A 14,895-nucleotide genomic window follows, 5' to 3' on the forward strand; every position below is an offset into this window, starting at 1 on the left:
AAAAAATCCTCTTACATTTTTCTTGCTGGAAAAATAAAAAAGGGCTACAGCTCTTGGAGATAAGGGAGGGGAAAAAAAAGATGGGATCCAGTTTTAACCTATAAAAGTTGTAACCTAAGCAATCACTTTCTGAAATTTTTCTTCTTTTGATTTGTGTTATTTTTCTGTGCACAAAACTGCAAAGTTTCGATCGATCCTCATTCCTCACCTGAAAACAATGTTTGATAATCCTCTGAATTCTGTAATATTTCTGAAAATCCCACGTATCTAAACCAACAAGGAGAAATTTGGTCAACAATTATCTTTTTCTAATTTTTTTTCTCTGATAAATATTTATGTAAGTCGAGATCAATATCCGAACAAAAATAATGTACGCGAGTGGGAAAAATACCCCGACCACATCCTGAGGTCAATAAGTTTTGTTGCTGCTATTTTTTTTATTGATGATGAATTCTTTCTAGAAGAGATGCCTAAAGAAAAATAGTGTAACCTATTTTATAAAACTAAAAAAAACCCAAACCTACAGCCACCAAGGTCCTATGCCAACGATTCCCAACCGAGGCCTCTGTGGATCCCTGAGGTTTTTACAAACAGGGTTATTGGTTTTCAGGAGAAGCGCAGCACCGAGATATATCTCTTTTACAGTAACAATTACATTTTTGCACGGGTTCCCCAAGAGAGGAACATCTTTTCCACAATGTGAAGAATGTCGACAAATTTTTTTACCGTAAAGAATTATCAGAAGAATTGAAGGAACAAGACAAAGAGGAAGACCAGCGGCCTGATGGCTTGGCGGAGAAGACACTGGTGGACCTGTCTACGCTTGCACAAAATCGATCGTCCTACAGATCATTCATCTATCAAGTCACCATGGCTCGAGAATGAGATGTAGGCAGTTAAATAATAAAGAATCATATAAAACATGGGAAAGAGACCTAAGAACCACAACAAGTGATTAACGAAGCTGCCAAAAGTCAAATTAGTCAGTTCATTTGAGTTTGACCTGGAAATTCGACTCTTATTGAAATACTTCGATGCAAGTCAAATGTTCAACCTCAGGCAATGTACTGACGGAGGACATCATACCAGGAAGGGGAAACATTACACCAGGAAGGGGCCCAGGATGGTGATATTATACTTGGATGGGGGACATTATTACTGTAAGGGGCTCAGGATGGAGGACAGTATTCCAGGAAAATGCCCAGGATAGTGGACATTATTACATTAAGGGGCCAGGATCAGGGACATTAGAACAGAATGGGGGACATGAGAGGGTAAACATGTATGTCTTCACAGGATTTGGAACGCTACAAGTACCCATGCATCTCATGAACATGCAGTTTAAGCCACTGGTAAGGGCATCACAGTGTGTTGCCCAAAGCCAACGCAGGTTGCAATATCCAAAATTCATAAGGGCATGACATCCGTCACCTGAGGTCTATTCAGCTCCAGAAGCTCCTGCTTAGAAGCCTTCAAAGTGGAGACCGAAGCTAGGGGGTGCCAGCAGGACAGGTGAATTATGAGATGGGTTCACTACTTTCCTTAATTTTTAAGCCCCTATCCAACCATCTACAATCCAGCAAAATGTCGCACAATGCGAATCACTCAAAAAAAAATAAATCTAATTTTGTAAGAAGCTGAATTCTTTGCAAATTCGAGGTATATTCGATTCACCTCAAACAGATTCACTGGTCTCGAATCACAACCAGTTCCCGTATGAAAACATGACTCCTCCATATGGAATTGACTTTTTTGGTAGAAGCTGTAGAGATCTCTCTGCGTCCAATTAAAGGCAGAAGGGGTGAGACAACTGGAGGCAACTCGCAGGGACATGAAGGAAAAGAAAAGACAGGAAGGAGCAAAATGGGAGACTGTGACCATGCTGGTGTCATCACAAAAAGCCCCAAGGTATGATGCTGGTTGAATGATCGTAACTTCGACACGGCTGGTTTTTTTATCTGATATCTTAAGATATTTATTTTCTTTGGTGTTTCTTTGAAGTGCTCCTTCAGTGAATTAAAAATAATAAGCTTTGATTTTTTATCTTTATTAGTTATTTATTTTTTTATAAATTTCTAAAGTTTAAAAGAAACCTGAATTTTGGGCTTGTATGACTTTACGTTTGTTATCATATTTCGGGCTAGAGTAAAGATAAAGAGATGGGAGAGGCATCATTCTCGTCAGAATTGTACAGGCTTTAATTTGATATTTCACAAGGCTATGTTTGTTGACATTCTGTTTTAGAGGAGACAAATTCGAAATTTTGATGTGCCATTTTGGAAAAACTATATGTTATACATTTTTCAAAAAGGGCTAATGTGTTACTTGCGTTACATTTGTTCAGGGATTCAAGTCGGGATCTCAGTAACATCATATTTTGAAGCGTAATTTTCTAAATGAAGTCTCATCCTAATCATATAGGTTTAAAGAGGTGGTCCACCACATTGTATACTGCCCCCATCGATTTAAACCCTGTAAAAAAGTATTTTTGTAAACACCTCTTGTTGCCATCTGTGCCTGCGAGAGGCGCTAGTGTCAACCGCTCACTCAACATCACGTGACCCCATTTGCAGCTGCCGCTGATGTCCGCTGAAGTCACATCAACTTCCGGATCTCCTGGATTCGATCGGATGTGACCCAATCTTGTGCACCCTTCCTGATTGACTGGGCTATTTGCGGTGATCCACCGCATGTCACAGCCCAGTATCCAGTGCACATTTTGATGTGATGAGCGAGTTTACTTGTTACTCGGATTTTCCCGAGCACGCTTGGGTGGTCTCCGAGTATTTATGACTGCTCGGAGATTTTGTTTTCATCACTGCAGCTGAATGATTTGCGACTGTTAGCCATCTTGATTACATGTGGGGATTCCCTAGCAACCAGGCAACCCCCACATGTGCTCAGCCTGGCTAGTAGCTGTAAATCATTAAGCTGAGGTGATGAAAGCTAAATCTCCGAGCACTAACAAATACTTGGAGGTCACCCGAGCGTGCTCAGGAAAACCTGAGCAATGAGTACACTCGCTCATCACTATTAGTCGGCACTCATAGCAAGTAAGGCATTCTGCTACATGCAGGTGATCTGATCATTGCCTGTATGTAGCAGATCGGGTTATGGCAGCTTCTAGACTCCCATGGAGACTATTGAAGCATGCCAAAAATAAGAAAATATTTTAAAATATTAAAAAATAAAAAAAATATAATGTTCAAATCACCCCCCTTTTGCCCCATTCAAAATAAAAAATGAAAAAAAAAAATATACTCATATTTGGTATTGCTGCATTCAGAATCGCCCGATCTATCAATATAATTAATCAAATCGGTAAACGTCGTACCGAGAAAAAAATTCGAAACGCCAGAATTACGTTTTTTGGGTCTCTGCAACATTGCAATAAAATGTAATAACTGGCAATAAAAAAATTGTATATACACCAAAATGGTATCAATAAAAATGTTAGATCGGCGCATAGAAAATAAGCCCTCACTCGGCCGTAGATCCCGAAAAATGGAGACGCTACGGGTCTCGGAAAATGGCAACATTTTTTTTTTTTTACAAACTTTGGAATTTTTTTCACCACTTAAATTAAAAAGAACCTAGACATGTTTGGTGTCTATGAACTTGGAATGACCTGGAGAATCATAATCGCAGGTCAGTTTTAGCATTTAGCGAACATGGTAAAAAAACATCCAAAAAACAATTGTTTAATTGCACTTTTTTTGCAATTTTACCGCATTTGGATTTTTTTTTTTCCCGTTTTCTAGTACATGCTATGGTAAAATAAATGGTGCCATTCAAAAGTACAACTCGTCCTGCAAAAAAAAAAAAAAAAGCCCTCACATGGCCATATTGTTGGAAATAAAAAAGTTATGGCCGTGGGAAGAAGGGGTGCAAAAAATGGAAACGCAAAAAAGTAAATACCCCTTGTCCTCAACACTAGAAGTCCCAGAGAGGGGTCATTTAACATTTCTACCTTTGGAACCTTTGGAGCTCCCTGCTCGCTCTGACCTTATGGGGTCATTTTTGTTTTACCAAATGTGTTGGTGTTGGTTTTGTCACACTTCGGTATTCCATGTTCTCCTCCTCCTTCCTCACAGGCTGCACTGCCCTCCTGTCCACATAATGGCTGCTGGTGGAGGAGCATGTGACCAGGCCTCCTGCAATCAAAACCGCTTTCCTGTGTGAAGTGCTTTACAATGGGAGGAGGCTGATGGACATGTCCGGTCACAGGCTCCATTATAAGAACAGGAAAGGAGCCCAGCCTGTGAGGACGATGTACTAACAAGTGGAGAACTTGTAAGACTTCGATATCAGTAACTGGAACATTATCATATCCTCAACACATCTTCTAAACTAAAAATAAAGTGGGCCACCCTTTATGTAAGTAAACAATGACAAGTTTGTAGGAGTTTTAGGGACATTGGAACATTTTTGGAATTACGAAATTAAAAAACTGAAATGATGGGTGATGGGTGATGGCTTTATTTTCTGTTCCATCAGCTGTTGATTAGCTTTGGTAACTATTCTTAAACATCAATGGAATTGATGACAAGTGAATAACGCTAAGATTCCTCACCTCTTCCGTAAATTCGTCGGCCATAGATTTGTACTCCACGCTGGTCGTATCATTAAGTTTCTCGGTATAATTGCGGTTGTAAATCTTCAGATGAAATGTTGCCGTCACGTTGACGTCACCTGGTAAATGGAGCAAGAACATCATTAAAGGCTCAATATCTCACATTTTATTGGAGCTTGGTGGCGCAAGGAACCGTGAGGACTGGTCAGGTTCATTCTACTGCACCTCGATATGATTCCTGTAGACTTCAACTGGCTGAATTTTGTGATATATAAAAGCGGTGTTAGAACCCTGGCCATGGCTGGTATATCTGAAGAGCATAACCCCAAAAATCTGAAAATTAATTTCTATTGTACAACGCATTTCGGAGTCATTCTGCCGTCATCTACATATCAGGCTTTGAATTAAGATACTGAACGCTGAATTGTACAAGAAGTTTACCCTCAGCCGGTGCTGGTATATCTGAAGATCATAATCCAATAGATCCAAAAACAAAAGATTAATTGTGCAACGCGTGAAGATACAGACAAGGAAAAACAGAATTTCAGCATAAAAACAACATTTTAACATTGGCCAATGTTGGTGCATCTGAAAAGTAAAATGCAACAAATGCTAAAATTTAAATTTTATTACACAATGCTTTTCCAAGTTGTTCTGACTCCTTCATCAGGTACATGTTCTATAACAAGCCAATTCCCCATCTATTGGGGCCTGGACTTGCTTGTTATTATATTTACCTGATTAAGGAGTCACGGTGACTCGGAAACGTGCTGTACAATAATAGTTAAATTAACAGATTTATTGGATTATGTTCTTAAACTGACCAGGGTTAAACTGCTTTTCGTTGTCAGTGTCTTCATTCGGTGGCTTAAGATATTTATCTGACAGGATAGTAAAAATGACTCCGAAACGCGTTGTGCAATAAAAGTTTCATTTTTTTATTTATACCAACAGTGGCCCAGGTCAATCTGCGGTTTTCATGCTGAAATTCATCTTTCCTTGTCAGTATCTTCTTGTCAGAGCCTGAGGTTTACTGGCCGAGTAGTTGGAGCGGCAGCTGGGAGCACCATTGATTGGGACCAAATGTGCTTCAAAGAGTTGTCTTTGTGTCTGCACAACTTGTATAGGTGAAAGAACAACTTACCCTATGTGCGTTTCTTCATCAGTATCTTCATTCAGAGTCTGAAGATATGTATCTAACGAAAGAGTACGAATGACTCCGAAACGCTTGGACAATAGAAGTTTCCTTTTCAGACTTATTGAATTATGCTCTTCAGACATATCAGGAGTGGCCAGGTTTAAATGGCTGTTTTTATGCTGAGATTCAAATTTTCCTTGTCAGTATCTTCATTCAGAGCCTGAGGTTTACTGGCCAGGAGAGTGGAGCAACAGCTAGCACCATTGATTATTACAAAATGTGCCTCACAAAGTTGTCCTTGTCTTTGCACAACTTGAATAGGTGAGAGAATAACTCACCCTCTGTTGTTATTTTTTGGGGGTCTCAAAGGTCCATTGGAAGACGACCCCTTTGAAGGCCACAATGGGGCAAGTTTAATATGGGATGATACATCAGTACCTACGAGACCCTTTTGATGATATCGATGATCCAGTCCCCATCCCAATTTAGCCCTCATCAATCAATGTGAATTTCTAGAACCCATAACTATTGGTCACCTCATAAAACAGATGACCAACTGGCGGGTGTTTGAAGTTACACGATGCCAAAGCCTGAGAGTTAACCGGAAAGCAGCAAAAATTGAAGTACACCAGAACGTTCTTCATTTTTTCTTGGCTAAATTATGAAACGTGTTGTCTCATCTATTGAGCATATGGCCATAATATGTGCCAGAGGGCAAATAGAAATTGAAGAAAAGTGTCCCCCCCCAAAATAGACCTTATTTCCCTAAGCAGCCAATCACAGCACAGCTATCGTTTTTCAAGGACACTATATAAAATGAAAGCTTTGGTTTGATTGGTCACTATAGGAAACACAGACATTTTTTTGACCGTTTATCAGTCGACCTAATGTACTTACTAATATTAATAGACGCTTCTGAAAATTGACAACGAGAGCCTTGAAAGAGTTTTGAGCAGACGCATCTCGTTCCGTTGGAAACACCTCCATTCAAACAAACTGAAAAAATAAAGTTGTGGGTGAATTTCAAACTGTCACAGAGTAATAACAGTCGATGAAAAAACAATTACAGCCAATTACACTCACCTGGCGTGGTGGGAACTTCAGCTGTAGATGAAGTGTGGATTGTCGTCAGATTTGTGGTAAAGACTGTGCTCTTGGTTGTAGGATGGATGGTTTCATCACTTAGCGTATGGGATGGTCCCTCAGTCGTATGGATTGTAGTCCCACTTACAGTCGGATGAGTTTTTACGGTTGTAGTACTAACAGCCGTAAGTGAAGAATTAAATATGTCCCCACTTTTGGTTGGAATAGTTTTCTCAGCAGTATGAACATTAATTTCACTAACAATCGGAATAGTTTTCTCGGTTGCAGTATAGATTTTAGCAGAACTTATTATAGTAGTAGCACGCTCAGTTGTAGTATGGGCTGTGTTCTCAGTTACTATAGGTACAATACTCTCAGTTGTAGTATGGGCTGTGTTCTCAGTTACTATAGGTACAATGCTCTCAGTTGTAGTATGGGCTGTGTTCTCAGTTACTATAGGTACAATGATCTCAGTTGTAGTAAGGGTTGTGTTCTCAGTTACTATAGGTACAATGCTCTCAGTTGTAGTATGGGTTGTGTTCTCAGTTACTACAGGTACAATACTCTCAGTTGTAGTATGGGTTGTGTTCTCAGTTACTACAGGTACAATACTCTCAGTTGTAGTATGGGTTGTGTTCTCAGTTACTACAGGTACAATGCTCTCAGTTGTAGTATGGGCTGTGTTCTCAGTTACTATAGGTACAATGATCTCAGTTGTAGTAAGGGTTGTGTTCTCAGTTACTATAGGTACAATGCTCTTAGTTGTAGTATGGGCTGTGTTCTCAGTTACTATAGGTACAATGCTCTTAGTTGTAGTATGGGCTGTATTCTCAGTTACTATAGGTACAATGCTCTCAGTTGTAGTATGGGTTGTGTTCTCAGTTACTATAGGTACAATGCTCTTAGTTGTAGTATGGGCTGTGTTCTCAGTTACTATAGGTACAATGCTCTTAGTTGTAGTATGGGCTGTATTCTCAGTTACTATAGATACAATGCTCTCAGTTGTAGTATGGGTTGTGTTCTCAGTTACTATAGGTACAATGCTCTTAGTTGTAGTATGGGCTGTGTTCTCAGTTACTATAGGTACAATGCTCTTAGTTGTAGTATGGGCTGTATTCTCAGTTACTATAGGTACAATGATCTCAGTTGTAGTAAGGGTTGTGTTCTCAGTTACTACAGGTACAATGCTCTCAGTTGTATTATGCGTTGTGTTCTCAGTTACTACAGGTACAATACTCTCAGTTGTAGTATGGGCTGTGTTCTCAGTTACTATAGGTACAATGATCTCAGTTGTAGTAAGGGTTGTGTTCTCAGTTACTATAGGTACAATGCTCTCAGTTGTAGTAAGGGTTGTGTTCTCAGTTACTATAGGTACAATGCTCTCAGTTGTAGTATGGGCTGTGTTCTCAGTTACTATAGGTACAATGCTCTTAGTTGTAGTATGGGCTGTGTGCTCAGTTACTATAGGTACAATGATCTCAGTTGTAGTATGGGCTGTATTCTCAGTTACTATAGGTACAATGCTCTCAGTTGTAGTATGGGTTGTGTTCTCAGTTACTACAGGTACAATACTCTCAGTTGTAGTATGGGTTGTGTTCTCAGTTACTAGAGGTACAATACTCTCAGTTGTAGTATGGGCTGTGTTCTCGGTTACTATAGGTACAATGATCTCAGTTGTAGTATGGGCTGTGTGCTCAGTTACTATAGGTACAATGCTCTTAGTTGTAGTATGGGCTGTGTTCTCAGTTACTATAGGTACAATGCTCTCAGTTGTAGTATGGGCTGTGTTCTCAGTTACTATAGGTACAATGCTCTCAGTTGTAGTATGGGTTGTGTTCTCGGTTACTACAGGTACAATGATCTCAGTTGTAGTATGGGCTGTGTGCTCAGTTACTATAGGTACAATGCTATTAGTTTTAGTATGGGCTGTGTGCTCAGTTACTATAGGTACAATGCTCTCAGTTGTAGTATGGGCTGTGTTCTCAGTTACTATAGGTACAATACTCTTAGTTGTAGTATGGGCTGTGTTCTCAGTTACTATAGGTACAATGCTCTCAGTTGTAGTATGGGCTGTGTTCTCAGTTACTATAGGTACAATGCTTTCAGTTGAAGTATGGGTTGTGTTCTCGGTTACTACAGGTACAATGATCTCAGTTGTAGTATGGGCTGTGTTCGTGTTCTTAGTTACTACAGGTACAATGCTCTCAGTTGTAGTATGGGCTGTGTTCTCAGTTACTATAGGTACAATACTCTCAGTTGTAGTATGGGTTGTGTTCTTAGTTACTACAGGTACAATGCTCTCAGTTGTAGTATGGGCTGTATTCTCGGTTACTATAGGTACAATGCTCTCAGTTGTAGTATGGGCTGTGTTCTCAGTTACTATAGGTACAATACTCTCAGTTGTAGTATGGGTTGTGTTCTTAGTTACTATAGGTACAATACTCTCAGTTGTAGTATGGGCTGTGTTCGTGTTCTTAGTTACTACAGGTACAATGCTCTCAGTTGTAGTATGGGCTGTGTTCTCGGTTACTACAGGTACAATGATCTCAGTTGTAGTATGGGCTGTGTTCGTGTTCTTAGTTACTATAGGTACAATGCTCTCAGTTGTAGTATGGGCTGTGTTCTGAGTTACTATAGGTACAATACTCTCAGTTGTAGTATGGGTTTTGTTCTTAGTTACTACAGGTACAATGCTCTCAGTTGTAGTATGGGCTGTATTCTCGGTTACTATAGGTACAATGACCTCAGTTGTAGTATGGGCTGTGTTCTCAGTTACTAGAGGTACAATACTCTCAGTTGTAGTATGGGTTGTGTTCTCAGTTACTACAGGTACAATACTCTCAGTTGTAGTATGGGTTGTGTTCTCAGTTACTAGAGGTACAATACTCTCAGTTGTAGTATGGGTTGTGTTCTCAGTTACTACAGGTACAATACTCTCAGTTGTAGTATGGGTTGTGTTCTCAGTTACTAGAGGTACAATACTCTCAGTTGTAGCATGGGTTGTGTTCTCAGTTACTATAGATACAATGCTCTCAGTTTTAGTATGGGTTGTGTTCTCAGTTACTATAGGTACAATGATCTCAGTTGTAGTATGGGTTGTGTTCTCAGTTACTACAGTTACAATACTCTCAGTTGTAGTAAGGGTTGAGTTCTCATATACTATAGGTACAATACTCTCAGTTGTAGTAAGAGTTGTGCTCTCAGTTACTACAGGTACAATTATCTCAGTTGTAGTATGGGCTGTGTTCTCAGTTACTATAGGTACAATACTCTCAGTTGTAGTAAGGGTTGTGTTCTCAGTTACTATAGATACAATGCTCTCAGTTGTAGTATGGGTTGTGTTCTTAGTTAGTACAGGTACAATACTCTCAGTTGTAGTATGGGCTGTGTTCTCAGTTACTATAGGTACAATGCGCTCAGTTGTAGTATGGGTTGTGTTCTCAGTTACTATTGGTACAATGCTCTTAGTTGTAGTATGGCTTGTGTTCTCAGTTACTAGAGGTACAATACTCTCAGTTGTAGTATGGTCTGTATTCTCAGTTACTATAGGTACAATGCTCTCAGTTGTAGTATGGGTTGTGTTCTCAGTTACTACAGGTACAATGCTCTCAGTTGTAGTATGGGTTGTGTTCTCAGTTACTATAGGTACAATGCTCTCAGTTGTAGTATGGGCTGTGTTCTCAGTTGCTACAGGTACAATGCTCTCAGTTGTAGTATGGGTTGTGTTCTCAGTTACTATAGGTACAATACTCTTGGTTGTAGTATGGGCTATGTTCTCAGTTACTATAGGTACAATAGTCTTGGTTGTAGTATGGGCTGTGTTCTCAGTTACTATAGGTACAATGATCTCAGTTGTAGTATGGGTTGTGTTCTCAGTTACTATAGGTACAATGATCTCAGTTGTAGTATGGGTTGTGTTCTCAGTTGCTACAGGTACAATACTCTCAGTTGTAGTATGGGTTGTGTTCTCAGTTACTATAGGTACAATACTCTTGGTTGTAGTATGGGCTGTGTTCTCAGTTACTATAGGTACAATACTCTTGGTTGTAGTATGGGCTGTGTTCTCAGTTACTATAGGTACAATACTCTTGGTTGTAGTATGGGCTGTGTTCTCAGTTACTATAGGTACAATACTCTTGGTTGTAGCATAGGTTGTGTTCTCAGTTACTATAGGTACAATACTCTTGGTTGTAGTATAGGTTGTGTTCTCAGTTACTATAGGTACAATACTCTTAGTTGTAATATGGGCTGTGTTCTCAGTTACTAAAGGTACAATACTCTTGGTTGTAGTATGGGTTGTTTTCTTAGTTACTATAGGTACAATATTGTCGGTTGTAGTATTGGTTGCATTCTCAGTTACTATAGTATGGGATATGTTCTCATGTGCAGTAGGACCAGTATCCTCCTCTGTAGTATGGGATATGCTCTCGTGTACAGTAGGACCTGTATCCTCCTCTGTAGTATGGGACATGCTCTCATTTACAGTAGGTCCAGTATCCTCCTCTGTAGTATGGGATATGCTCTCATGTACAGTAGGTCCAGTATACTCCTCTGTAGTATGGGATATGGCACCATGAACAGTAGGACCAGTATCCTCCACTGTAGTATGGGATACGGTCTCATATTCAGTAGGTCTAGTATCCTTCATTATAGTATGGGTTATGATCTCATGTTCAGTAAATTCAGTATCCTCCTCTGTAGTATGGGATATGCTCTCATGTGCAGTAGGTCCAGTATCCTCCTCTGTAGTATGGGATATGCTCTCATGTGCAGTAGGACCAGTATCCTCCTCTGTAGTATGGGATATGCTCTCATGTGCAGAAGGACCAGTATCCTCCTCTGCAGTATGGGATAGGTTCTCATTTACAGTAGGTCCAGTGTCCTCCTCTGCAGTATGGGATATGCTCTCATGTGCAGTAGGACCAGTATCCTCCTCTGTAGTATGGGATATGCTCTCATGTGCAGAAGGACCAGTATCCTCCTCTGCAGTATGGGATAGGTTCTCATTTACAGTAGGTCCAGTGTCCTCCTCTGCAGTATGGGATATGCTATCATGTGCAGTATGACCAGTACCCTCCTCTGTAATATGGGATATGTTCTCATGTGCAGTAAGTCCAGTATCCTCCTCTGCAGTATGGGATATGCTCTCATGTGCAGTAGGACCAGTATCCTCCTCTGTAGTATGGGATAGGTTCTCATGTGCAGTAGGAAGAGTATCCTCCTCTGTAGTATGGGATATGCGCTCATGTACAGTAGGTTCAGTATCCTCCTCTGCAGTATGGGATATGCGCTCATGTGCAGTAGGACCAGTATCCTCCTCTGTAGTATCGGATAGGTTCTCATGTGCAGTAGGAAGAGTATCCTCCTCTGTAGTATGGGATATGCTCTCATGTACAGTAGGTCCAGTATCCTCCTCTGTAGTATGGGATGGGTTCTCCGATGCAGTAGGACCATTATTCTCCTCTGTATTATGGGATAGGTTCTCATATTCAGTAGGACCAGTATCCTCCTCTGTAGTATGGGATATGTTCACATGTGCAGTAGGTCCACTATCTTCCTCTGTAGTATGGGATAGGTTCTCATGTGCAGTAGGTCCAGTATCATCCTCTGTAGTATGGGATATGCTCTCAAGTGCAGTAGGTCCACTATCCTCCTCTTTAGTATGGGATAGGTTCTCATGTGCAGTAGGACCAGTATCCTCTGTAGTATGGGATATGCGCTCATGTACAGTAGGTTCACTATCTTCCTCTGTAGTATGGGATAGGTTCTCATGTGCAGTAGGTCCAGTATCCTCCTCTGTAGTATGGGATATGCTCTCATGTACAGTAGGTCCAGTATCCTCCTCTGTAGTATGGGATATGCTCTCATGTGCAGTAGGACCAGTATCCTCCTCTGTAGTATGGGATAGGTTCTCATGTGCAGTAGGTCCAGTATCCTCCTCTGTAGTATGGGATATGCTCTCATGTACAGTAGGTCCAGTATCCTCCTCTGTAGTATGGGATATGCTCTCATGTGCAGTAGGTGCAGTATCCTCCTCTGTAGTATGGGATAGGTTCTCATGTGCAGTAGGTCCAGTATCCTCCTCTGTAGTATGGGATAGGTTCTCATGTGCAATAGGACCTGTATCCTCTGCAGTATGAGATATGTTGTTATATACAGTAGGACCAGTATCCTCTGTAGTATGGGATATGCTCTCAGGTGCAGTAGGACCAGTGTCCTCATTGTTTATAACTGGATCCATAGTGCTAGGTTGAGTTGCGTCAAGAGACATCTCCACCGCGCTCTCTTCTAATGGTGAGTTATCTGCATCACATATCAGACATGCTGCTCGCCCGCTGTCACCGTTACCTAGGGAGTGGGGAACAATACAATTATCACAGATATAGTATGTACCCAACTACTATTACAGGGTGATCTCCAGGCTATACATCCAGACTGCTGTTATAGGGGGGCTCCAGGCTACACATCCAGACTGCTGTTACAGGGGGCTCCAGAATACACATCCAGTCTGCTGTTATAGGGGGGGCTCCAGACTACACATCCAGACTGCTGTTATAGGGGGGCTCCAGACTACACATCCAGCCTGCTGTTATAGGGGGTTCCAGGCTATACATCCAGACTGCTGTTATAGGGGGGCTCCAGACTACACATCCAGCCTGCTGTTATAGGGGGTTCCAGGCTATACATCCAGACTGCTGTTATAGGGGGGCTCCAGGCTACACATCCGCATACCTCCCAACTTTTGAAGATGGGAAAGAGGGACAAAGTTTGCGCCGTGGCAAATTTTAGGCCATGCCCCTGACCACACCCATTTATAACTAGTCACACCCATATCCACATCCCAACCACACCCATTTAGCACTGCTGATCACACTGTTTCATAAAGAGTAATTATAAACAAAAAAATATGGCCACACAGTGCTCCATACTGTATAATGGCCACACATGATGCTCCATACTGTACAATGGCCACACATGATGCTCCATACTGTATAATGGCCACACATGATGCTCCATACTCTATAATGACCACACATGATGCTCCATACTGTATAATGGCCACACATGATGCTCCATACTGTATAATGGCCACACATGATGCTCCATACTGTATAATGGCCACACCTGATGCTCCATACTCTATAATGACCACACATGATGCTCCATACTGTATAATGGCCACACATGATGCTCCATACTGTATAATGGCCGCACATGATGCTCCATACTGTATAATGGCCGCACATGATGCTCCATACTGTATAATGTCTGCACATGATGCTCCATACTGTATAATGACCCCACATGATGCTCCATATTGTATAATGGCCACACATGATACTCCACACTGTATAATGGCCGCACATGATGCTCCACACTGCATAATGGCCACACATGATGCTCCATACTGTATAATGACCGCACATGATACTCCACACTGTATAATGGCCGCACATGATGCTCCATACTGTATAATGACCGCACATGACGCTCCATACTGTATAATGGCTGCACATGTTGTTCCATACTGTATAATGGCCGGATATGATGCTCCATACTGTATAATGGCCGCACATGATGCTCCATACTGTATAATGGCCACACATGACGCTCCATACTGTATAATGACCGCACATGACGCTCCATACTGTGTAATGGCCGCACATGACGCTCCATACTGTATAATGGCCGCACATGATGCTCCATACTGTATAATGGCTGCACATGATGCTCCATACTGTATAATGGCTGCATATGATGCTCCATACTGTATAATGGCCGCACATGATGCTCCATACTGTATAATGGCCGCACATTATGCTCCATACTGTATAATGGCCCCAAATGATGCTCCATACTGTATAATGACCGCACATGATGCTCCATACTGTATAATGGTTACACATGATACTCCACACTGTATAATGGCCACACATGATGCTCCATACTGTATAATGGCCACACATGATACTCCACACTGTATAATGGCCACACATGATGCTCCATACTGTATAATGGCCACACATGATGCTCCATACTGTATAATGGTTACACATGATACTCCACACTGTATAATGGCCACACATGATGCTCCATACTG

The 14,895-nt window shown here is 41.2% G+C and overlaps 1 protein-coding gene across 1 annotated transcript in view; it reads right to left on the reverse strand.

The window, feature by feature from the left end:
- Nucleotides 1–14,895, reverse strand: part of LOC138666181 (fap1 adhesin-like) — a 55,891-nt gene that overhangs the window by 20,407 nt on the left and 20,589 nt on the right. Inside the window, exons 2-5 of the mRNA XM_069754421.1 lie at nucleotides 6,795–13,142; nucleotides 6,609–6,707; nucleotides 4,574–4,692; nucleotides 209–267 (exon numbers count right to left, since the gene is read on the reverse strand). Of these exons, the coding sequence (XP_069610522.1) occupies nucleotides 209–267; nucleotides 4,574–4,692; nucleotides 6,609–6,707; nucleotides 6,795–13,142 (6,625 nt within the window). The remainder of the gene's footprint in view (nucleotides 1–208; nucleotides 268–4,573; nucleotides 4,693–6,608; nucleotides 6,708–6,794; nucleotides 13,143–14,895) is intronic.

This window comes from Ranitomeya imitator, chromosome 2 (assembly GCF_032444005.1).
Source record: "Ranitomeya imitator isolate aRanImi1 chromosome 2, aRanImi1.pri, whole genome shotgun sequence".
Classification (NCBI taxonomy): domain Eukaryota; kingdom Metazoa; phylum Chordata; class Amphibia; order Anura; family Dendrobatidae; genus Ranitomeya; species Ranitomeya imitator.